The following is a 25,186-nucleotide window of genomic DNA, read 5'->3' on the forward strand; positions in this document are numbered from 1 at the left end:
TGATGCTCTTGGGTGACGGAATGAGACTTGCCGAACCTGCACTTAACTTATAATTTACTAAGATACACCATTTTAAAATACCAATTACCCCTGTTTCTGCATTATAATAACCAGTTTTCTCTCAACTAATAAGCTGCATTTTTTATCCACAGAAAACGAAATTATAGGGTGATGCGTTTAAATGGTGGGGTAACTATAATGTTGGTGCCCGTGGATGACTTTTAGCTGAATATTTCAAGTCTGTCAGTTTCAGTTTATGAAAATATTTAACATTTATCGAATACTAACAGTTAATAGCATTTTAATCGATGAGTTTAATAATTATATATGGGTATTGTCCGCAGTAAGTTTGTTTCACTACAAACACGAGATTTAACAACTGTGCTTTTCTCCGGTTCTCGCTTATTGTTTGTCAAGATCTTGTAATTTCACGAGTTAGCCGCTGAGGTAACGATGAAAACACCTCAGGTTCTTACGATAAATATTCCTCGTAAATGAAGATATGCCCGCCAAATGACAAACTGGTTGACTTCAACTAAAACATAAAAATGACAAGCGTCAAAATCACACTGGAATTAACTTAACATTCGTTCATTTAAGCCAGTTTCGATATGAAATTAAAGCAAAGAATATTTCCATAAGATTCTAAAAAAATCGAGTTTTAATTGAACAAACTGTATCAAGATGTGGTAATATCTTAGTGTAATCCTGTCAAGGTGTATTCTCTTGCGTCATTACATCATCAGTTACTAGGAATAATCTTCGTGCGAATCTTTAATAATCTGTACCTTGGCTGGGGATCTGATACTTGACTCAACGTACAAATAAAAAAATAACATTCACTCAGACTAGTGAATGTAAGTTACAAAGTTATTAGTGTATAAATACGATTAATCATTCAGGTCATAACGATGACGTGAAGGTACATGCATAATAATTATAAACTGGACACCATTGTTTACTCGACACATTGGTTTGTATGCTGTGCCAATCGCACTAGCGACTCGACCACTTCCATGATGCAAGAATATCAACATTTTACGCACTAGATTAATGACCAAATCAAATTAATTTAAACAAACAGATCATTTCCCGATGTGGGAAATAGTGGAGGCTATGAGAAGGAATGGATGGGGAAATGTTCTTTAAACGAGATAGGTTTTAACCCTTTGGCTGCAGGAGGTTACCCAAAGCTGAACAAAATCGTCTGGCGGTAGCCAGCATAAAATGGCAAGTGCGCGAAACGAAGCGAAAGGGTTAATCGAGGTAGGCTTTAACTGTGAAGGAACAGAACAAAAAGTATTATTAGTGATGGTTTACTGTGTGTATCCACCCATCACCACCGGCTCTGCACAGTATCATCCCCATTATAGTGGGAACAAAAAAATACTTCTCAACGCCCAGACGTTTCAACAAGGGCATTTTTAGCCTGTTGGTTTAGTTAAACAAATTAAAAGTAGAATAAAGTACCCAAATTATCCTCGTTGGGGACCAAAACATCCTTGATACAGCTATTTTCTTTTTCTCTCTCGCGGAAGATTATGGTGGGCTGCAATTTGTTAAACCTACCGGAGCAGATATTACTCCTACTCAACCCTTTCGATGAAGCATTACCATACACAGTGATGAGCCAATATCCCATTATGGGGCCGGAGTAGGGAGGGACTTTTTATATGTGACAGACGGTGAAGTCAATTAGATTTTATTGTCATTACATATTCAGACACTTGTAGAGTGATAGCGACTATGATTACTTCATATCATATACTGGTTGTTGAAGTTGTTGATTACTTGACATGAGAATGTAACGATGTCAGTACTAAGTGCATGGTCTTCGAAAAGATAAAAAGACATGCCAGTGGTATCAGGTAATCTTATCAGTAAACTCATCAAATTATTCAACAGCATATTATCAGGGTCATACTTTAGTAAAAAAAAATGTTGCGTATAATAAATAATTAGTGCAGAAGGCATTTAATCAAAGGTTTCTGCGCGTGGTTTGAAACTTTGAAGGTCTAGTTATGTCCAGTCCACCGTCCTTCGTGGAGGTAGTGATTTCCACCCACCATCACAATTCTTTTGGGGGGATGGGGAGAAAAGGGTTGTATAAGGACCGAATTTCGTGACAGTTGTGATTACGCAGCAACAAATATTAAATTCCTGTGTAAATAATGTCTATTCATTACATACATTTTCTTAATTATTAGAATTAAACAAAGAATTCTAGGTAATACTGGAGCAGACGGCTAATACCAGTTGTTGTTCGATTTCGTTTTTTTTTTTTCACACATGTTCTTCGGGTGATAGTAAGTAATAAAAACGATACGACAATGCACAGAATCTAATAAAACCTGACCTGGTTTACCTGGTTTAAAGGTCCCGGCAGCGGCGATGACACGCACGCAATGTCTCCTACCACTTGCACTTCCTTATGTTGTTTACTTATCAGTATAACTATAAAATTAGTTCTATATATACACTATGTACACTGGAGGCACAAAGTTGCGTGTCAAATAGTGTCCAGAAAGTTTTCACTGGGAGATGTGGCACACACCCATCTGTTAAGAGCCACGAGTTGCCAAGGCATATAAAATGAGATATTCCGACCCAAAGTAGCCTTTAGCAAACCCCACGGAACCCTAGCTTAACGTGACGTAAACTACGTCAGTGACTAATTAGTGTATGGCAAGGATGGCGTAAAGTTGTCGCATTGTTTTACTTTCATCCAAAGAACATTTGTGGAAAAAAATTACGAAATCGAACAACTCCTTCTGGTGTTACCGAATTCTAAACACAGCTAAAATGATAAAATCATACGTAACACTTCACGTAAAGTAAAAATAGTACAAGCCGATCCACGCTAGGAAGCAGCAAACTTAACAGGAAGTAAACATTAATGTTCAGACTTTACCTTTTTATATAATCGCGCTGTTTTGTTTTTCTCCTCGTGTGAAAACCCGGAAATCTAGATTTTTTCCAGTGTGGTTTTTCTTCAACATTTTTATCCGCATACATATCCCCCCCCACCAAAAAAAAATTGAACTGGCTTTAATTATAATAAAACCACTGCAACGAAAACCAAAGACGTTTACGGCATAAATTATATATTAATAGTAGTTTGGTTGCCATATGTAGCTAGTGACTACATATGACAACCTATCAATCCCAATTTAACTACTGTACACAAAGGGTTATACCCAAAGTAATCTGGTGCCGCGACTATCCCGGCTACCATCTTTATCCCTTTTCTCTTAATTTTTCCCCACAAACTTTGCCATCCTTCAGCTTTTCTTCTTCCTCCCTCTTCTTTTATATTTACTTGCCCCACGTAGTTCTTTCACCTGCCCTCAGTTATCTTATAATCGGTTTTGTCTCGTTCTGCAGGCGGGTGACCAGGTGCTGCGAGTGAACAACATGTGTGTGGAGCAGGCAGTCCACAGGGAGGTCACGGCCATGGTCCAGAGCAAGTCCTCAGTCCTCCTCAAGCTCAAGAGTGCCGGTATCATACCCCTTAAGGAGTGAGTACCTGTCGGCCACCTCCTTTGCTGCAGTGGAGTCCTTCTGCACCTGTTGTTAGATGAAGCAGAAAGAGTAGTAGTAAAATGATATTAATAGTAACAATAATAGAGATAATGCTATATTGGCAATGATTCTGGTAGACGTGGTTATATTTTTACTTTTAACCTCTTCACCACTGATCGGCTCGTTAGCCGCTTGGGCAATCGGTCACGACTCTACTTTTCCTTTTCTTTTCTCCACTTCACCAAATGATCGGCTCGTTAGCCGCTTGGGCGATCGGTCACGTCTCTGTTACGCACTGTTGGCAAGTACTGGGCATGCACCGGCTCCTGAATGTACCTGAACCTGCTCCAGTGTTGGTCAAATCTTGTCTTGAAAGAGCTCACATTCGGAGCCGTCACAACACTTTTTGGTAGATTGTTCCACGAATTCACAACTCTCACTCCGAAAAAGTTTGCCCTCACGGTTTTCTGGACTTGCGGCTTCTTCAATCTTGAGCTGTGACCCCTTGTGGGGCGAGCGTTCGCCAGCTCCAAGTAAGGACACTCGACTGAGTTGAGTAGTGCCCCTTGAGATGATTATACACCTCAATTAGGTCTCCCCTTGCCCGTCTGTAGTATAAGCTAGGCAAGTTCAGGCGCTCCAATCTCTCAGGGTAGCTGAGGTGCCGAAGTGCAGGCACCAGTCTGGTGGCCCTCCTTTGAACATTTTCAACCAACTGACAGACCCTAGCATTAGTTCAAATGAAACAATTTTGACGCACAAAGTGAGCAGGGTTTTGAAGTGTTGGTAAAAAACATACAAAAGACTGACCAAACCCTAAACAAACCTGACCTAACCTAGCCTAACTTTACCTTACCTTTGTCGTGGCAATTCTTCGTCGTTTCGTGAAAATCCAAACGTGTTATTTTCACAATAATGGCAGTCCGCACCACACTTTGGACACTTTACGAAAGTTTACAAAACACCATAGGCCTTGAAAATGTCAATTGCAGCAGCGTTATTTACACAAACTCCTTGAATGGTTTATCACTGAGGAAGAGCACCTTCACACAGAGAAGACACCTTGCGCATGCGCGGGAGTGTCATGACTTCCACTGATTGGCGGAACAAAGTCACGTGGGTAAAATGTAAACAAAGGAAAATCCAATTCCTTGGTTATTACTTTTACTTTTATTCTCTTCGTCACTGATCGGCTCATTAGCCACTTGGGCGGTCGGTCACGTTTGTTACGCATTATAGTGCTGGGCAATGGGCATGAACTGGCTCCAGAATATGTCGTTTATTCCTTGATGTAAACAGAGTATCCCGAAAATTGAACTTTCTTAAATGATGTGTTGTGTTGCCATATACTGTACAATAATGTGACGAGGAATATCAACAAATATTGTGATTTACGCAAAAAATGCTCTTATATTTAGTATATTATAAACGTTCAACTTAAAAAAGACAATTATCACTTTTACAGATAAATTATTTCAATGGTGAATTTATTGCATTTGAGGGTGAGCAGAAGAAAAAGACTGAAAGTAAATGGCTCTCATGTTGGTGCCTTGACAGATAAGGCCTGTGTATGAGAAATTCATGACAGTCCCTATCTCAGTGCATCTACTGCATCACCTTGTTCAAATGAATATACCCGACCCTATGTTTTTTTCCAGACATCGAGGAGACCCTCTTACATGGCTGGTAGTGGACGACGATGAGGACCTGTCAGATCACGGTACAGATTCTTACAGCCAATCATTGCCGTCCTGTTCAGCCCACGAGAGTGAGTTCGAATCTTTCCATCATTCCCATCCAGGCACGTCACAGCCAGTGGCGGGGAATGAAGGTTACGCGAGAGTGTTCCTTTCGTGTAGTGGGAAAGTTGGCCTTGGCTGTAGGTGAGTAACATCTTTGTCTGAATAAAGTAGCATATTTTTTTCAATAAGTTTTATCCTTTTGAACACCATCATAATTATCATCGCACGAATGTAGTAATTCCTAACTGTTATTAGGTGGTGTTATAATTGATTATCTGATGGCTTGTAGAATTGTTACTAGGTGAGAAAATTGTCACTATCCCTTGATAGTTAGAACAAGCAAGTACTATGTTGCCCTTTGCTACCTTTACTTACAAGGTGATAGTTAACAAGCAGGTATTTAAAAGTGTCACCAACTAGACTATAATACACCAGGTTAGTGCAAAGGGTTCCCTTTGGAGGAAACCAATGAACACTGTGCCAAGAGTGTAACAGGTTTATATGATTGGGCAGTACAGGGAGCTACCCAATTATGGTATAAAAATTTATCAAAGGAGTAACAGGTTCCTAATTTGCTGGACAACATAGGAACTGTCTATATATGGTACCATTATATAAGCCAGTAATGAAAGGGTAACAAATTCCTACCCTAATGTACAATATAAGGAGCTAACCACATTAGACCCTTGAAATTAATTATGAAGAGGGTACCAGGATCATCATGACTTGTTCTTTTGGCTCAGCATTTGCAAAGGCCCAGCTGAGAAACCCGGCATCTTCGTGCAGAGTGTGCGGGTGGGCGGCGTGGCCAAGAATGCTGGACTCCGGCCTGGTGACCAAATTCTTGCCTGTAATGACATCAGTTTTGCACACCTCGAGTTTGCTGAGGTACGTTTACTTGTTCAGGCATCATCACCATCTTAATTACAACCAAACCACTACTATCCTACAGTCACAACCCCACCACTACTATCCTACAGTCACAACCCCACCACTACTACCCTACAGTCACAACCCCACCACTACTATCCTACAGTCATAACCCCACCACTACTATCCTACAGTCACAACCCCACCACTACTATCCTAGTCACAACCCCACCACTACTATCCTACAGTCATAACTCCACCACTACTATCCTACAGTCACAACCACACCACTACTATCCTACAGTCACAACCCCACCACTACTATCCTACAGTCACAACCCCACCACTACTAGCCTAGTCACAACCCCACCACTACTATCCTACAGTCACAACCCACCACTACTATCCTAGTCCTACAGTCACCCCACCACTACTACAGTCTAGTCATAACCCCACCACTACTACCCTAGTCATAACCCCACCACTACTATCCCTACAGTCACAACCCCACCACTATCCTACAGTCACAGCCCCACCACTACTACCCTAGTCATAACCCCACCACTACTCCCTAGTCACCCCACCACTACTACCCTAGTCAACCCCACCACTACTATCCAACAGTCACAACCCCGCCACTACTATCCTACAATCACAACCACACCACTACTATCCCACAGTCACAACCCCACACTATCCTACAGTCACAACCACACCACTACTATCCTAGTCACAACCCCACCACTACTATCCAACAGTCACAACCGCCACTACTATCCTACAATCACAACCACACCACTACTATCCTACAGTCACAACCCCACCACTACTATCCTACAATCACAACCACACCACTACTATCCTACAGTCACAACCCCACCACTACTATCCAACAGTCACCCCGCCACTACTATCCTACAATCACAACCCCACCACTACTATCCAACAGTCACAACCCCGCCACTACTATCCTACAATCACAACCACACCACTACTATCCTACAGTCACAACCACACCACTACTATCCTAGTCACAACCACACCACTACTATCCTACAGTCACAACCCCACCACTACTATCCTACAGTCACAACCCCACCACTACTATCCTAGTCACAACCCCACCCTAAATCTGTCACAGTCCCACCACAACTACCTTATGTGTTACGACCCTATGATATTTAACCTGACTTGTGTCGCATTATTACTTGACAGTCAGACCATCACCACCCAATTTAAGACATTCTTTCCTGTTCTTCTTTACAGGCTGTGTATGTGCTCAAGTCATCGCCCCGCCTGGCCTTAGATGTTTTACGTGGAGCTGGCCTCGACCTGGTGGCTGGTGAGTCCTCTGGATATAACTCTTCAGCATCTTCAGTTGCAGGAGACCAGACACCACCATCTTCCTCCTCCGACCCGAGGGATTCTGATCATAGTGTCACAACAAGGTGTGTTCATTAATCCAGGGGCAGTCAGTCTCTCATGGTCAAAATATATAAAACAAAATACATACAGCATGTACATTTTCAGTGTTTGCCATTTATCATTGCTTGACTGAAAAACTCATTTAGTTACATTGACAACAAATTAATTTCTGGATTTTACCTAACTCTGATGTATCCCATGTTTACTGTTAACCAAGGTGTACCCCACCAGACTGAGTGCTGTGAGTCGCCACCTAAACCTGGACAGGGCACGAGGATGGCGGGAGATCGAATCAGAGTGGGCTGAAGCTGAGGCCGAAGAGAAAAGGAGACAGCTGCAGTCTTCTCAGAAGACTCTCAAAACCAGGGCTCAGGTAGCTAATCTGTCTCATAACATCTCACCTCTTTACTGTACTTCATTGTTGCCCTTAACTGTTTTCTGTTTTCACTGTCTGTGCATAATTATTTATCGATCAGTGCTACAAGAGATCAAACAGTGCATAAACTTGGCCATGGAACTAATAGTTATCTCCATACACATCATCATCATCATCACTGTTATACAGTAGCCATCTGGCAAATTTTAAGCAATTTTTATGACTGGGTGCCCAAACAATTGCCCACCCACTTTTACAGTGGGAACTGTAGGGTTTCCAGCTCCTTGAGATAAGCAGTGATTATCTGCCTGCTTTTAGTTGTTTTTTTCTGCTGAGGACCACAAGTTCCCATAAAACTCCTCCCCAAGCTAGACCATCGTAATAATTTACTCAATCTATAAAGTTGCTTTTCTGGAGAGACAAAAATATGAATACATACTGTACTGTACATGTTTAATTGGATAACATCTTTTGCATGGTTAGAATTTGGGTTAATGTAATATGCAGTTCATAAGTTATACATCTTTTAAGTTGAAAATTATTAAAGATGCTGTCTTTCCAACAGCATTATTTTTTCTTGTGATAAATTTTGAGTACAAAATCAAAGCTTCTATCCTAAGGTTTGTACAGTACAGTAGTTTTATTGTGTATTTTTTTTTGGGGGGGCTGCACTGACATTTTTGTATCATCCTATCAGCGTGATGCCAGCCACAGGCTCAGCTCTGTTGGCAGTCGGTCTCTCAGCAATCTAAGTGCTGCCCTCAGAGAAGAGGATGATGAAGAACAGCGAACAGCTTTCCGGGATGGTTCACCTTCTTACACTCACAGTATTTCATCTACCCGCACTCTTTTAACACCTACACATGCCCACTACAAGCCCATTCTGCGAAGCACAAGATCTAGTAATGATGTTACAGAAGACACTAATCACAAAATTGCCCTGGTCACTTCAGCAGACCCCCATGTTAACAATATTGTGGTGAGTGGTGGCCCCAAGGATGAGAGAGATGCAGTCTTTCGTCTGGACCAACTCTCCAGTCCCTCTGCCAGTAGGGTAAGTACAGTACTGGTATATTATTCTAAGATCGATTGAATATTGTACTTCTTAACAAGAGGTAAAGGTAAACTAAATAGAAACTGTTTCATGGAAAGGAGAACATGAACCTGATTATATGAAAGGGTATTAGGATACAGTAGTTATCAATACATTGTACAGTATATCAAATTATTATGTACAGTCCCCTTCACTAGTGCATTTACAGGGGCTAATCATATAAATATTCCACAAATCATGACATTGAGATAATTGTTTAATATTGTTTTACTTTGATTCCATAGTATGTTTACTATTATGAGTTTCCTTCTGTCGAATGTAAACAAACAGGGTTGCCACACTGCATAAAACCTGATGAACCCCTGTAATTGCACTAGTGAAGGGGGCTGTACTTACATTTCTTAGTTTAAAGGGATCAGTTGTTTTAGATACATCTGGATTTTTTTTATATTGTACAGTACAGTACAAGGTATTTAATAATCTATGGTGAAGACACAATTTTAGTAATGTTATCCCACACCAGACATCTACACTGAGTAGTGGCATGTCCCAAGTGACTGTGCGGTCATCCTCGGGCAGTGGAAGCTCACCTTCAGTAGGCAAAGCAGCATCCCCAGTGGTGACACCATCAGTGGTGGAGCAGCAATTACGGGAATTAAGAGAAGAACAAAGGCGGTTAAAAGAGGAGGCCAATAGACTTGCACATGAGCGACGGAAATTTGAGGTGAGTTGAGACCTTTTCTTAATACAAGTGGTGACTACAAATTTGTTATTGCCATTATTTTTTTGCAAAACTTATTGTAAACGACACTCTTCATGGCAAATGATGAAACAACTACTAATTTCATTTACTTTTAAGCTGTTGCAGCAACTTGGAGACCTATTTCTAAAATTTATCTCACAGTAAAGATGCTTATGGCTTGCATTTGTATTCACCAGGTTTTAAAGTAAGTCAAACAAATATAGAAAATAGCTCAATGCTTCGACTTCTTGAATCTGTCTGTATGTAGAAACTGCACAAGCCAAGTGGGTTCAGCAGTATTGTAGCAATATTTTTCTTAGCACAAATTTATCACCTAGGATTATATATTATATCCTGTCTTTATCTCATACTTTTCTTAGATTTTCTGTTACTTGTAATTCAGACCTGTAATATTTATGAGTATGAGATGATGACAGTACAGTACTGTAACTGCACTGCACAATTGTAGTGTTGCAACTTCAGGGGTCCATCATGTGAGCAGACAGGGTGTATATGTGTGTGTGTGTGTGTGTGTGTGTGTAATGAGCCAGATAAGAATCGTGCATATGCATATTACATACATTGAAAACAAAACTTAACAAATACTAGAATAGTTCTATCTATATTGACACTTCAAGCTCAGAATTAGAAATCCCTAATAAGACTGAAATTACAATTGTATGAAGTTATAGAGAGATGTAACATACAGATACTGTAATAGGATGTTACTACCGGGTTAATGTATGGGTGGGTTTCATGCATGTGTTGAGAGGGCAAGGCTTATATTATGAGAGTTTTGATGTAAACATGTGAAGTATTGAATCAGTAAGCAAACATTATGCCCTTAATCAATGAATCAATTTTATAAAAGTACTGTAAATTACATACCTGTATTGAAAGTTCACATACAGTAATTTTAAGAACACAACAATCCAGAGAGGAATAACAATTTCAGATTTAAAATCGTTTAGTTTGACATATAGTACCAGTATCTAGTAAAGTACAAAAAAAATATTACAGTACATTACTTATTGAAGAACAAAGTGAAAATGCATCCTTAAATAATAAATTTATCATTATTTGGAATTAGTCTTTATAATTAGTGCATATAAATAATGTACTGTATGCATTATTCAATCAAATGTATTTTCCTAGCAAAATGTTACATTATGCTAGAATAAATGTGCTGAGTATGTATTAATTATGTAATAAACCTTTGACTTAATTATGTAATAATCTCCTTCTCCCACACTTGATTAAATGTTCTTATCTACAGTGGGATGTTTGTGATAAATTTGTCACTGACGATGAGTTAATGAATTACATTAATCTTTCATAATCATAGCTCATGTATACAATATACTCAATTTATATGTGGGACACAATCAACAATACAGTACTGCATACCGTCCTGGCTGATGTGGATGTGATTTACAATATGATGGAGACCAAAAATTTCACTTCTCTAATAGGAATACACACTAATTTTGAAAAATAGTTATTTTATGTGTCATACACTTAAACTCACAGAACTCTCTACATATCAGATTAAATATGATAAGATAAGATACATGACACGCCTAGTTTCAAAGGGGCCACCACCCAGTAGGGTGCTGTCACCTTAGCTACCCTCACATTCCTCTTGTGATCTCATTTACAGTTGTGTTGTTTAAGAGTTACTTAATGGCAAGTGTTCTTAAAGACTGGTGATACATCTGTGTTCACAACTCTTGAAAATTATCCGAGCTAATATACCGATGATTATTCTGTCTGCATTATAGTATGAAGATACTTCTGGAGCTAATATAATTGAGATCTAATGAATTAGACTGTGTGTGTGATGAGTTGGTATGAAAGTTTTGAAAATATTACTGAAATTTGCTGATTTGAGGGACCCTTGAAAATAGTTGCTCTTATTTGTTACTGTCTGCACCCCAATTCACTTTGGCCCTGCTGGCTCACCACCCCCCTTCAGGAGGAGAAGCGTCGTGGGCTAGAGAGAACCCAGAGTGCCCCATTGGCTCCCCTGGTGATCACCTGCTCGGGGCAGTCCCTACTCCCTCACCTTCAGCCGCCCCCCAGCCCCACCTCATCCATTGGTAGTGGCCGGCACACTACCAGGGTTCTCATCAAGTCCCCGCCACCACCACCACCGCCACGTAAAAACACCACTACCTTAACTTCCCAACATAGCAGCTTCCAGCCCAATCAGGTATCCCCTCCAGCATCCCCAGCACACAGCAGCAGCAGCAGCAGCGGCGTTGGATCATCTTGTGGATCTGGTGCTCCACCACGACGCTGCAAGAGTATTGGTTCATTATCGGCTAGCAGTGGTGAAAGTGCAGTGTGGGAAGAACTACCCATTGCAAACCGTGTTCTGCCAGTCAATATCCATCCAACATTCCGATCCACAATGCCACCTCCCACGCCCCCAAAACCACCTGCACCTCCTAGCACACATTCAAATAGCATCAGTGGGCCACCAATAGTAGTGGGTGCCCCTCCTCCACCTCCACCTCCTCCTCCACAGCCTACCTCTTCCATCCCTAAACCTAGCTTAGCTGCTGCCCTTAATAGAGAACTGGAACGCCGCTCCGCACAGGTGAGTTACTTTATGTCCATGCCACACCTTACATAACCAAGGACAATTTGATACTCGATTCAATACAATTCTTTCCCTCCAAACTGCATGAAACTTTGTTAAACCCAAATTACATAAAACAGTGATTTGTGGGTTCATCAGCACAATTAATTCTGTAATTATTTTGTACATTTTCTTCGAGCATGATTAATTTTTCCACTTTTTATTCTACAATTCTCCAGCTGTATGATACACTTCACTCTTTAATTCCTCTGCCAGTGTATGTTACATTATCTTACACTCATTTCTGCTGCTTGATATTGGTTTATACACTTACTGCTCCAGCATGAAAGTAGTGTACAGTACAGCAGTGTTCAGATGTTCTTCATTAGTTGTCTCTATTCATCCCACTCTTTACTGAAATAGTACCTTATTCTTCATTCATACCAAACCATACCTTAACGTATTATATTCAGCAGACTGCACCTGAATCTCCTTCACAAAACCATATCTGTATTCTTATTACATGATAGTTTTCTATACAGTATATTACTCAACAGAGAATCCCTGAATGAACAACTCAGCTATTTGAACTCTTTTTACAGTATATTTTCCATAAATAGCAAATATTGTACCTATATGGTCGACCTTTTGTTTCAGCTGTTCATGACTTACTTTGGATATACAACTGACAGTAATTTATTACTGTACTGTACCTGCACAAAGTATTGTTTTACTCATATATATTGTACAGGTACACCAGTGTTTATTACTTTATTTATTAAATTAACTGTGAATATTTAAATGCTCTGTTTATTCTCACAAACACACACACACACACTGTAATAACAATACCTATACAGTATGTCTTTACATGCTCAGAAATTATAATGTTTGCTTTGAGTCATATTCCAGAGATCCTTAGTATTCCCTTCATGTTCTAAGAGGTAACTAAAAGTAAACGATGGAGCTTAATTTCCTGGCTAGATACATTTACTCTACCTATTAATTACAGTATAATTATTATTACAAAATTAAATGTGATCAGAGAAAAAGAAACAGTTGTGAGAAAGCTCTTTCCCTAGTATTGTACAGTAATTCCTGCATCCAAAAATTGGGTCCAGGTACACACTCCCCAATTATAACAGTCTATGGGAAAAAGTGTCCTATATGCATTGGCCCTATTTAAGATGCATATTCTAGGAAAACTTCCCCAACATAAATTGTCAACTTGCTGTATTTAAATTACAGTGTACTGTACTGTATAATTTATCATCTACAATAATATTCATTTGTTAAAAAGTTAGCACTCTGAAAACTTTAAAAGAGACAGGCAAACGTGAGTTAAATTTTCTGCCTTCTTCAAGTTCAGTACAGTATACCGTAGTTGTTGAGTGAGAACACCACTGAAGTATTTCTGATTTCCTAAACTGTGATACAATGATAATGGAAGATCACCTTTTGTTATACTGTACTTGTATACAGTTTTTTCTTTGTTCATCACTACAGGAAGTTCATCTTGGACTAAATGGTGATGACAAAACAAAAGCTCAAGTGATTGAGGACAAAATTGATGCTTTCAAGAAAGACAAACCGAAGGCAGGACCAGCTGATTCTAAGCGAGCTCAACATGATAAGGTGAGGGGGATGGAGAACATTAAAGATAAGATATGGACCTATCATATGATAAATAGGGGAGCTGAGGTCACCTGATGATAAATCATCAAGTAAATGAGTTGCCTGATGCCAAATTGTAAAGGTCAACTTAAATTAAATTACATTACAGAGGATCATCAAAGGAAAGCTTTTACCTTTATCCTCTTCACCACTGGGCAGACGGTCACGCCTCTGTTACACACTGTTGGCAAGTACTGGGCATGAACTGGCTGGAATGGTTAAGACAGAGAATTAGTTTTCTTCGTGAAGGTGGAAGATATCATGATTAAGTGAGAAGGTGGTGAATGATATTGTTAAGTTTATGAGAGATGGGTGGTCTTAGCATGAGAGAATGTAATCTCATAGTTATGAGTGAAGATTGAGGATGAGTCCTAGGGTAAGAAAGTTGGGCAATCTCATAGATATGAGGTAAAATGGGTCATCTTATTGCTAAAAATAAAGCAAAGTTAATGATCTTGTAGTTCATACACTACAGAGAAATAGTCATTAGATGCTTTACTGTGATTGCAGTGCTTCACCCTGATTGCCTTTGAAGCAGAAAGTTTCATAAAGCAATAACAGTGCTGTAACATTAGTGCCAGTTGGTGACCCAGTATAAATAGATGATAAATCACTCAGCATCAGGAATACCATTAATGGTGCAGTAGACTGAAAAAATCTGCAATACTCAGAATGAAGCAAAGGATTTTGGATTTTCAAGATTTTAGAAATATACAGTAGGCTACAGTTTGTGCTCTGAACATAGTGTAACCTTAGCAGCAAATTTATAACCATGCATTTTGAGTTAGAAAATTATATAATGCAACTTAAGTTTATGCAGCCATCCAACTCTAATACTACAAGACTCACTAATTTTCAGTTTTCAATCAAATTGTTTGACTATTTCACATAAAAGTGGCCCAGATATAGGTACATCTTCACTTCATTGTTGTTTAAATATAGAATGGAGAGGACATCATGCCATATCCATGAACAAGTTTGTACACTGCTTCAAGACAACACAGAATCTCCACATTGTTTCTTCTTTGGGGTATAGTAGATGATGCTGAAGAGGATGTGGAATCCAATGAATGTTTTATTTGTTATAATAGGGTTTTACTGTACCATACAGTATATATGTTAACTCCATGTTAAGCGGCACATTTTATTTACTAGCATTTCAGTGGTTTGCATGATTTCACAATACTGTAATGTTATTACTGTAATTTATTATCTTACAGTTAATGGAAGAATTCAAACTTGCTCACAAGAAAATGTTCACAACAAACGACAGTGCCAGTGAAGATAATAAAGAAGAAAAAAACGAGTCAAACATGTTGAGTCACCCTAAAGTGACCAGAACACTTCCCACTCAAGTAGAAATTTCATCCAGAATTATAAGCAACAGCCCTATTAACAAAAATCTTGATGTAGCACACACTAAAAAGAAAGTGACAACTTCCATCCTGACCAATGATCTAAGCCCACCAAATGGCATCAATTCCAAATCAAAATTTATCAGGAAAGAGGAGAGCAGCAGCAGCAGTAGCAACAACAAGGAAATTGTTAACAACAACTCTTCTAGCAACAAAACCAGTTCATCAACATCAGTTGCAAGACAGGTACCTCTTCCTACTCCACATCCCCCTCCACCACCACCTCCCCCTCCTCCTCTCCAAAATTTCCTAAGTTGCAGAAAAAACAATTTCTCCAGCACATCTGTACCTGGCAGCAGCAAAGCTGTACATATACCACCTCATACTAATAATAAGTCTTCTTCAAGCCCGTACCATAATCTCTCTCGGCCACATTTTTTGGCCACTCCTAGTTTCAGCCCTACCAACAATGTCTCTAGGCCCCAATCATCAGCATCCGGAGCTCCGCCCCTCCCGCCCCCCATGCCTGCAACATTCACCCCGCTTCCCCCTGCTGTGAGTTGTAATTTTGAGTTTTTTTGTTTATAATGAGTTTAAAAAATCTTGAAATACCTAAAGTGCCAGTAATTAGTTCCTTGAATGCTGTTTGTAGTTATTTCACTGTCCCTACAGTAGATTATTTTCACTGTAATATAGTCATGGGCACAACAAGTTTACATCTAATACCTTTCATTTTGTCACATGATACAGTAGATATGATGGAGGATTTTTACTGTGCATGGGTATTTTAATCTTAAATTTTTTTATAAACAAAAAATACTAATGTTTGGTTGTGCATGACCACCAGTTTTGTGCACTGAAGACACCTCAACCTGCTAGACAGACCAACAATCCCTCCAGTAACCCACCAACTTGGACGTGAGGACTACCGTTGGACATTATAACACTGGCTTATTAATACAGCATTTAATGCTAATATATTAATAAAGAATTCTTTTCAGTATTCATTAATTTTTTCAGTATTTGATAGTACTGTGCAGTATTTACTGATTTAACCTTTTTACATTAATTTTATAATCATACATTTTTTATTCTTTACAAAAAATATTAACCACTTTTGTAACTTTATGAACATTTGAACACTTTTACACAGTATTTAAGTATATCCTTGTTCATGCAGGTAAAAGTGCCTTCTTCACCGACATAATATACAAATCAAAATTAAAATACAATATTTTCAATTAATGTTGTAAGATTGCTGATGTGTCTTAACACTCAAACTTAAAACACAGACAGCAAGTAAAACTTTTGTGAAGAGTCTGCAAGGGCATTCTGCTTTCAATCTGTGGAAATCATACTGTATTACTGTAGATATCAGTTGACAAATATACATTTTATGAAAATTTCATATTAATAAACCTATTTTCACAAGCCCCTCCAACAATATACTGTAATAGACAACAGTGTACAGGGTGCACACTGACTGAGCATGTTGCACTATATACCTCACTGACTGAACACCAGTATTGTGTAATGAAAGACAATGAATGCATCTGCTAGTAAAATTTAATAAGAGCCTGATAATAATGCACTTCAGTGCCATTAGAATGTCTTTGTGATCTGACTTACCGGTAGCAACAGTGATCTACAGTATACTGTACTACTGTATCCAGTACATTTGGAGCATCCTTGGCACTAATTGTTGTAAATTAAATACTGTACTATACTGGGCTGTACAGTACGTATTTCTCTCCTGATGTGAAAAATATAATACTGTACAGTACAGTATTTGAATAACTATGGTCCTTCATAAATTGATCTGCATAGTCTGAATAAGAGATATAGTATCTGTTTAATCGTTCTGAAGCCACTGATAAATATTTCTTTATTGATCTGATGTCACAAATATTACATGGGATAGCCACAAATAAATTAAAGAAAGATCTATAAATTTAGAAAAATATCATACACATACAGTATATACAGTATTCTTATCTCTAAAATATTAATACAAAAACATGGAAGATATTTATGTCGTGAGATCAGCTAATGACACTAATGTTTTACAGCAATGGAATGAGCGGTCGGGAGGCAGCAGCAACAACCACTCACCATCAGAATCATCCGCATTATCTACAACAAAATCTCCACTGCGTCCTGTGAGTGTGGCAGTGATGGAAGAGTTTAAACCTGAAGAAAAGGCATCAAATTCAAAGCGACCTCCTAGTGCTTATTTTGAACCTCAACGAAAAAGCCCAGGAAAGCCACTCGTTTCTATTGGTGCTTACCCATCACCAAACCAAAGGCCAACACCTGTCAAATTGGAGTTCCTCCCAACAATAGGTAGTAAAGATAATGAAATCAATGGAGTGAATGTGGTTGATGGACCATTAACAAGAGCATGCCTACAAAAAGAACTTGAGTCCACTCTATCCCGCTCAAATTTACGTCAACGTCATGCACCTCAGCAGCTACCCATAGACCCTCCATCATCTTTTTCTGACACTAACTCAATCAGTGCTTTAAAAACTGAGTCAACTTCTACTGATATTTCTACAGCTACTTTCACTACTACAACAATCCAAAATAATGCCCCCAGCCCTAAAGCATCTTTATCCACCAAGTATCGTGGTATAAGACAGGATGCTCCTGTCACCATCATTATGAAAGGTTAGTTATAAATTAAGGATCAATAAATAATCGAGGATTAATTAATAAGCAAGCTTACTAAAATTTCCTTGGTACAGTACTGCTTTTAAAAAAAAAAAAGTACTGTACGTATAGCACTCGTGTGATTATGTGAACAGCTTTCAAATTAAACTCTAAAGATTCTTAAGATTCACAGCACTACCCAACTTATTATTGACATTTATTAAGATTACTTTAATTAAAAATCAATAAAGTGAAAAATCATCCCTACTCCTCCACATCTTACATCTTATACAGAAGTGTATATTTTCAGTTCTTAGTTTCCCTTTGTCAATGACTGATCAGAATAAAAAAGGAAAGTTGCATCTCTCATAATTTGTAATTACTATAAATTAACAAGTGTAAATACTAAACCAGTACATACAGTATACTACACACTTAAAGACACCAGCTGTTGAAGTGCAGTAATGTATTACAGTATAACATGAACACATCATTAGACAATTCAATTTTCATGTACTATATATGATTGGATATTCTAAGTGTGTTACAGTCTTATTATTAAATAATACAGTACAGTATTGTATACTGTACTAATAAAAGTAATACATATAAGCAAGATCAGCCAAAACAATATAAAAAATTTTAAATGAAGTTGAACAACCACTTTATCAAATTTGAGTGCCACAGCCAAGGTTCCCTCTTAGTTTCTTCATTGCAGAATGATTTTTGATACAGTGTGTGCCATCAGTAGTAACAAAAATGCTATATTCTGTACAATATTTGTACATGGCAGGAAAAATTAAATGCACGGCACTAGAGTTAGTTTTGCAAGGCTACAGAGGCACACATCTTAAGAGAGAATATTGGCCATACAGTACATTTAAAATTTACAAAACTTTTGATATCCAGTAGTAATTCTACTACCGGTATATACAGTACTGTACATGCAAGATAAAAAATCTACAGGCATAGATACACACACACAGTGAGATGCTATTACTTCCCACTCTACAAATTGGATGAGAGTAGTGCCATTGTTATTTTTATTTTTCATCCCATTAACTGCAATACTGTACCATGGGATGATTTGGCAGTTCACTCTACCCTAGATTTTCTCTATTATCTTATCAGTCGTCAATTATTTTTTTCTATACTTTACTTGTTTTTTGGAAATGAATGACACAATGTATTTTTTATATGATAATCAAAATACTGTACTGTTATGTAGACCTTTTCTGTACTGTGTATGCTTTTAAATTTATGGTTGGACCAGCAACACTTAATGGAAAACAAGTTATACACATATTTGACCAAGACTTTGCATGCTCCCTGCAGTTAACACAGGGAAGAGGTAAAATTACACACAAAAATAAAATGCTATTTGAAGCAATTCTGAGATTTCTTCTTGTATATCTGTCTGTGTTTACATTTTATGTAGTCATGTTATGTGTTGTCTTTTTTTTTTTATTTACATTTATATCTTACACACTTCCCTATTCCTCAGTACAGTATATTGAAACATGGCATAATTTTCCACCATGTGATTGAAGCAAACATGAATTTTCAGTCATTCCAGGAGAAACATCTCTTTTGGGACATAAAGTTGTGCCTCTTGCACAAAAATATGTTTAAGCTTTTATAGTTATCTCAAGTGTAAAAAGACCTTCCAGTTATCTTAACAATTTAAACATATATTCTACTCTGCCATGGTTTAAAATCCAAAAGCAGTACAACTATGGTGTAAGCTGCAGCACCATACATAACCCCTGATCCAAGTACTGGCTCCCCTTAAGGTGATTGCGGCAAGGAGAACGAGGCACCTGAGTCCCCTCCTACAGGCATCCTGAAGCCCTCAGGCCCACCTTCCATCAGGCCCCTGCAGAAGTCTATATCATTTGGTGATGTGTGAGTGCTCACCTCGTTGAGGGAGTGGAGGAAGCTCTGCTGCTGCAATACAGCCACATTAATTATACTGTACTGTAGTCATTTGTACATTTGCTTTGAAAAATACAGTACCTGTACTTTATACTGGGAAATGGCTTTCTGACACTCATATTAACCATTCTTACTCGAAAATTATTCTCTGTTAAAAGAGTATACGTATTAATAAATACAGTAATGCAAACTTCAGTAAAACTTTACATAGTACACATAGTATTCCCTTGAATCAACCAAATTCTCCTCAGCATTTTATTGATTTAATGGTCAAAGAACTTTCTAAAAACCCTCTTGCAGAAAAAGATGCATATCAATTTAGTTGTTTTAACCACAAGTACATATGCACATTATTATTTAAAAAAATTTCTATACAGGCATTTTTGTATCAATTTATAAAATATAATAATGGAAAAAAATTTCTATTCTTTAAATTTGTTGCAGTCTGGAAAAATTTACTTAAACAGAGAGCCACTAATTGTGCATATGTGGAGGTTTACTGGCATGCCAAGAAAAACCACTTGAGTAGAGCTACAAGATATTACAAACTGTATGCTTGTAGTATGTCTGGCAATGATTCTTTAATTTCCTTTCAAAATAGGAACGATAATTTAGGGACACTTGTGTGACAAATATGTGAAATTGACAGTGACACTAATTCTCTTGGCTTTTCACCCACCTCACTTGAAATCACCCATAAAATTATTCCCTAGTTTTGGATAAAGCCACCAATTAATTTTTTTTTTTTTTACCTGCTAGATGAGATACTAGTTACAGGGTATCTGATAATGGATAGTCAGCTCATATTACCTGTACAGTACTAAATATGGAGAAGTCAAAATAGATGAAACATTTTTCATATTAAACTACTGGTAGTGTAAGTCACTGAACCATTTGCATTTACATTTAACTGAATGTAAAGAAATGATCCCTGGCAGCTGCATCACTTCCATCCAGGACAAATACACTGATAGTTTACTAATAATGGATTTACATCAATTATTTATCTAAGTATATATTATATCCCATCTATTTTACTTCTCTCCTTTGTAATTAATATTTCTTAAAGCATCATTCAAGGAATATTTTCTTTGTATTTTTTACTTTAATGATCATTCACAATTGTCCTGTGCTTGAAAAACTATACTGTACTACCCAACATAAGAATAACTTTTTTAAATAAGGAGAGCACTTGTAGGGTTGTTTTAAATTGTGGAGGAAATGGTGTTACTCTAAATGGATGTACAGTATTATACTGTAACATCAAATTCTGATGCCTGTACGGTAGTTTGTTTAATCAAGGCGGTCAGGTATTCATCTTCTATTCTTCTTTATGTGTTGAAATTGGAGCTGTTACAGAGATAACAGTAGTGCTATAGTGTGCCATTCCTTTTCTTTGATAAAAAAAAATGGCCCCCTCCCCCCCCAAGAAAACTGAATCTAAACCACCTCTATATGATAACTTAAAGACTTACAGTATATCCATCATGTAACAGGCAAAGAAGCAGCAGTGGGTATGACACCTCCACTCCCAGTATAATTAACAGCACCAGCGCACAGTTTGCCTGCTGCACACCACCCCACTAACCCCACCCTATAAACCAAGATTATGATGATTAGTGCTAGTCAAATGGGCCCCAGTTCCAATAGACTCAAATTAACCTAACTATTAGGACTGGGGCCAAATTCAAATGAGCCACAGTCCTTAGGGTTAGGACTGTGACCCATTTGACCTGCAAGTGAATAAGACAAATTGCCTCATAACTTTGCACTTGACCACAACCACCTTAACCTACAACTCTTTTTCAGTATTATTTGGTATCTCTTCTTGTGTCTTTCTCTGTGTTATGGCCTTCTCTATTTATTCTAATTGAAACATTTCTAATGTTTCTGTATATTTAACATGATTAACTTTAATACTTGTATTAAGAGTACTGTACTGGTATTTCCATGTACTGTACTGTATGTTTAATCATTAAACCTAACTTGTGTACATAATGTTGTACTGTACAGTATTTGTAAAACTAACTGGTTACTGTAATCTCTTTTCATAGTTTTCAGGTTTCAGTTTTATGTTTGTAAATGTGAAGTAAAGTCTTTTCTCATCCATAGTAAGATTATAAATCATGACTTTTGGTATTTCTCTTGACAAGCACACTTTACAGGTGATGAAAAAAAAAAATTACACAAAATATTATTTGTTGTAAAACTAAGTTGAAAGAAAAATTAACAAATATGATAATGATTTGACATATCTGATAGGGTTCACTGTGTGCAAAGAACCTGTCAGTGTTTATGAAGGTTTGTTGTAATACAGACTTATAGATGATACTAATATATGCCCTGAATCTTTTTTGCTTGGGGAACAAAAATTAAATGCACATTTCAAAACAAATACAGTACAACTGTAGATACATGATGTGTCTCTTTTGCAGGAGCTTTACTGATCATTATCCACCACCTACAGTGTACAGTACTGTATTTCATTTCAACTCCTGACACTACACTACCTTTAATAAACTAAATTTTCTTGACACAGAAATACAGTACCCACAAACAAAGAAATCTAAAGAAAGAAGTGTTGTATGTTTCGTATCTCAAAGATGTATCTGCCAGGATTGTCCCGGGAGGGTTTGGTATGCATGACTGTGGCATACTGATCCTACTACAGGTTGACAATCCCTTATCCGAAATCCTTGGGACCAGGGGCATTTCGGATTTCGGAATTTTTCGGTTTTCAGAACGGTTAGTTTTTTTTTTTTAATGTGTATTAGCTCACCCGGGCATAGATCACTGACCCACATCAGGGCATCGGGGGCGAAAATATAATAAAAATTATAATAGTAATAGTAATTCATAGGTCTAGGTCATGTTTTTCACTTTTGATCTTTTTTTCATTCTTGTATTTCTTTATTACTGAACAGTATTATTATTATTTTATTATTACAGTATTATTGTTATTATTATTAATTTTATTATTATATTTTATTATTATTATTATTATTATTATTATTATTATTATTATTATTGTAATCATTATTATCTTATTTTGGTATTTTTATTAAAAATTTTATTTACTATGAATATTTATTATTATTATAATTATTATTACTACAGTATTACATTTTCGCCCCCCAGTCCCTGATGTGGGTCAGTGATCTATGCCCGGGTAGGCTAATCCCTGTTTAAAAAAAAAAAAAAAATTGCTCCACAAAATTTTTTTTCTTCAGTTTTCAGAGCGTTTTGGTTTTCGGAATTTCGGATAAAGGGTTGTCAACCTGTACATTGGTAACCGAACATCATATTAATTACGCCGAAATAAATACACATTGCATTATTCGATGTTAAACTATAAACCAAAGTAAATGCATGTCACAATATCATCTGTGGTCTCATAATGTTTCATACAGAGTGTGGACTGATACTTCTTTGAGATACGGTACATACTGTTCCTCAATATATTACTTGAAAACCTAGTTACATATCACTCAATGATAAAAGCACAGGATTTAATTACGTATAAATATTTCTCAGCACCTGACCCTAACTACACTAGCAAATATTAGAAATACTGTAGCCCTAAATCTATTTATCTTTATGTTCATCTGCAGTACCGTATATCCGACAAACTAGTTTTTTGTATAATTTCAACCTCTTGTCATCTTATTAGCCATTCAGGTGGTCAATGTTTACTTTATGACTTTCATTGTCCAGTGATAGTAACGGTATTTAATTTTTTATTACTTTACAGAACAACAGTAGGTGAAGATGATCCTCGGACGTAGTAGTTGAGAAGAACTGTATACAAATAGGCCCCGGACCCTCTCCCTAACAAGGACTGTGCTATGATCCCCTATGCTGATGCCATACAAAAATCTTCTTTCCTTTCTGATGTAAAAGTAGTTCAATAGAAATAATAATAATAATAATAATAAAAAGGAATTCTTTACACATGTATATACAGTATCTGAAAACAGTACTATTAATGTAATACCTGTATTATTTCCTATACATTCTGGTCAATTTTTATTTGAATAGAATCATTATCAGTACAGTACAGTACAGTATTTTGTTTAAGAACTGTACAGTACATTATCCTGCATAAGTCCATGAGAACTTTGAGACTACAATGATTTTTTTCTTTATTTTTTTTTTATTAATTTAGTTTTTGTTTTTGCATTGAAGTCCATTTAAATTTACGCTTAGATTAAGTTTGAAATATATATTCAGGTAACTCTGCCGTCTCTTTATCTCTATTACTAAGTTTATTAAATGTTTATGATGTATAATTCCTCAACTTATGTAAGAATTATGTATATATACAAACATATTTTATGGTTTGGACTACTGTATAAGTAAAGCATGGTGTTATGTACATATCACTGTTCCATAGATCAGTATTTGGTACTGAGTACATGTATTTAAAGTGTTCACAAATCTACACTATAAATATTAGAAACCAATATACACCTTGTGTTCACTAACAGTTCAGATTGAACCAATAAAAAATTATAGAAGGAAAGAGTTTTATTTTTTAAGAATAAATTTCATTACAAAAGTATTATGGTTGAAAACACTTGAAAATTTTAGAAAACAGTAAGCTGTAAATCAATATTAGACCTTCCTTTATTAATGGCAAATAGTATGCGGTCTCATACACTTAAAAAATGACTGCTAAATAATCCCCAGTACTGTATACATGTTAACCCTGTAGTACCTGTACTGTATCTTCACAGATAACAATTGTACAGTAGTTGTTGCAACATAAGTGAAGTATTAATGAATGCCTAGAGATCACTGAAAGTGCTAAACAACAAATGCTATGCCATGCAAATACAGTATGGAGAAGGGGTTGGGGCAGTGAAATAGTTCTACACAAACTTAAATCATCAGAAGAATAGTTCACATGAAGGTCATCATAACACCAAAATAAACAAGATCTGCAGCACAAGTACTGTATGAGTACTCCATGAGACAGACATACTTTAAACCATCTGACTGAAGCCCAGATATACAGTGGTCCCTCAGTTAATGAGCGCAATCCGTTCTAGAAGGTTGCTCGTTAACCGAAAAAATCGTTAACCGAAACCATTGTTTCAATGGGTTTTGGGGTAATTAGTTCCAGCTCATTGAAAATTACCTAAATTCAACAAAAAAGGTAGAAAAGTACACTTACTTTGAGGTGTGTATGTAGAAGGCTCCTGGATGATGATGATGGGAATTAGAATGGGGGTGGAGGAGAAGGGAGAAGAGAA

The 25,186-nt window shown here is 37.2% G+C and overlaps 1 protein-coding gene across 11 annotated transcripts in view; it reads left to right on the plus strand.

The window, feature by feature from the left end:
- Nucleotides 1–24,453, plus strand: part of LOC121865409 (serine/arginine repetitive matrix protein 1-like) — a 137,307-nt gene extending 112,854 nt beyond the window's left edge. For 7 of the 11 annotated variants that reach the window (XM_042364782.1, XM_042364779.1, XM_042364783.1 and 4 more), the window contains 13 exons: nt 3,385–3,518; nt 5,181–5,405; nt 6,008–6,152; nt 7,401–7,582; nt 7,791–7,932; nt 8,633–8,989; nt 9,513–9,713; nt 11,707–12,333; nt 13,822–13,950; nt 15,210–15,899; nt 17,414–18,014; nt 19,790–19,901; nt 23,683–24,453. In XM_042364782.1, the coding sequence (XP_042220716.1) occupies nt 3,385–3,518; nt 5,181–5,405; nt 6,008–6,152; nt 7,401–7,582; nt 7,791–7,932; nt 8,633–8,989; nt 9,513–9,713; nt 11,707–12,333; nt 13,822–13,950; nt 15,210–15,899; nt 17,414–18,014; nt 19,790–19,901; nt 23,683–23,716 (3,579 nt within the window). In that variant the 3' untranslated portion in view covers nt 23,717–24,453. Of the gene's footprint in view, nt 1–3,384; nt 3,519–5,180; nt 5,406–6,007; nt 6,153–7,400; nt 7,583–7,790; nt 7,933–8,632; nt 8,990–9,512; nt 9,714–11,706; nt 12,334–13,821; nt 13,951–15,209; nt 15,900–16,191; nt 16,748–17,413; nt 18,015–19,789; nt 19,902–23,682 lie in introns of those variants that run through there. The other 4 variants (XM_042364786.1, XM_042364785.1, XM_042364787.1 and 1 more) reach the window with 4 other exon arrangements.
- Nucleotides 24,454–25,186: the final 733 nt, after the last annotated feature.

This window comes from Homarus americanus, unplaced genomic scaffold (assembly GCF_018991925.1).
Source record: "Homarus americanus isolate GMGI-L3 unplaced genomic scaffold, GMGI_Hamer_2.0 scaffold25483, whole genome shotgun sequence".
NCBI classification, from domain to species: domain Eukaryota; kingdom Metazoa; phylum Arthropoda; class Malacostraca; order Decapoda; family Nephropidae; genus Homarus; species Homarus americanus.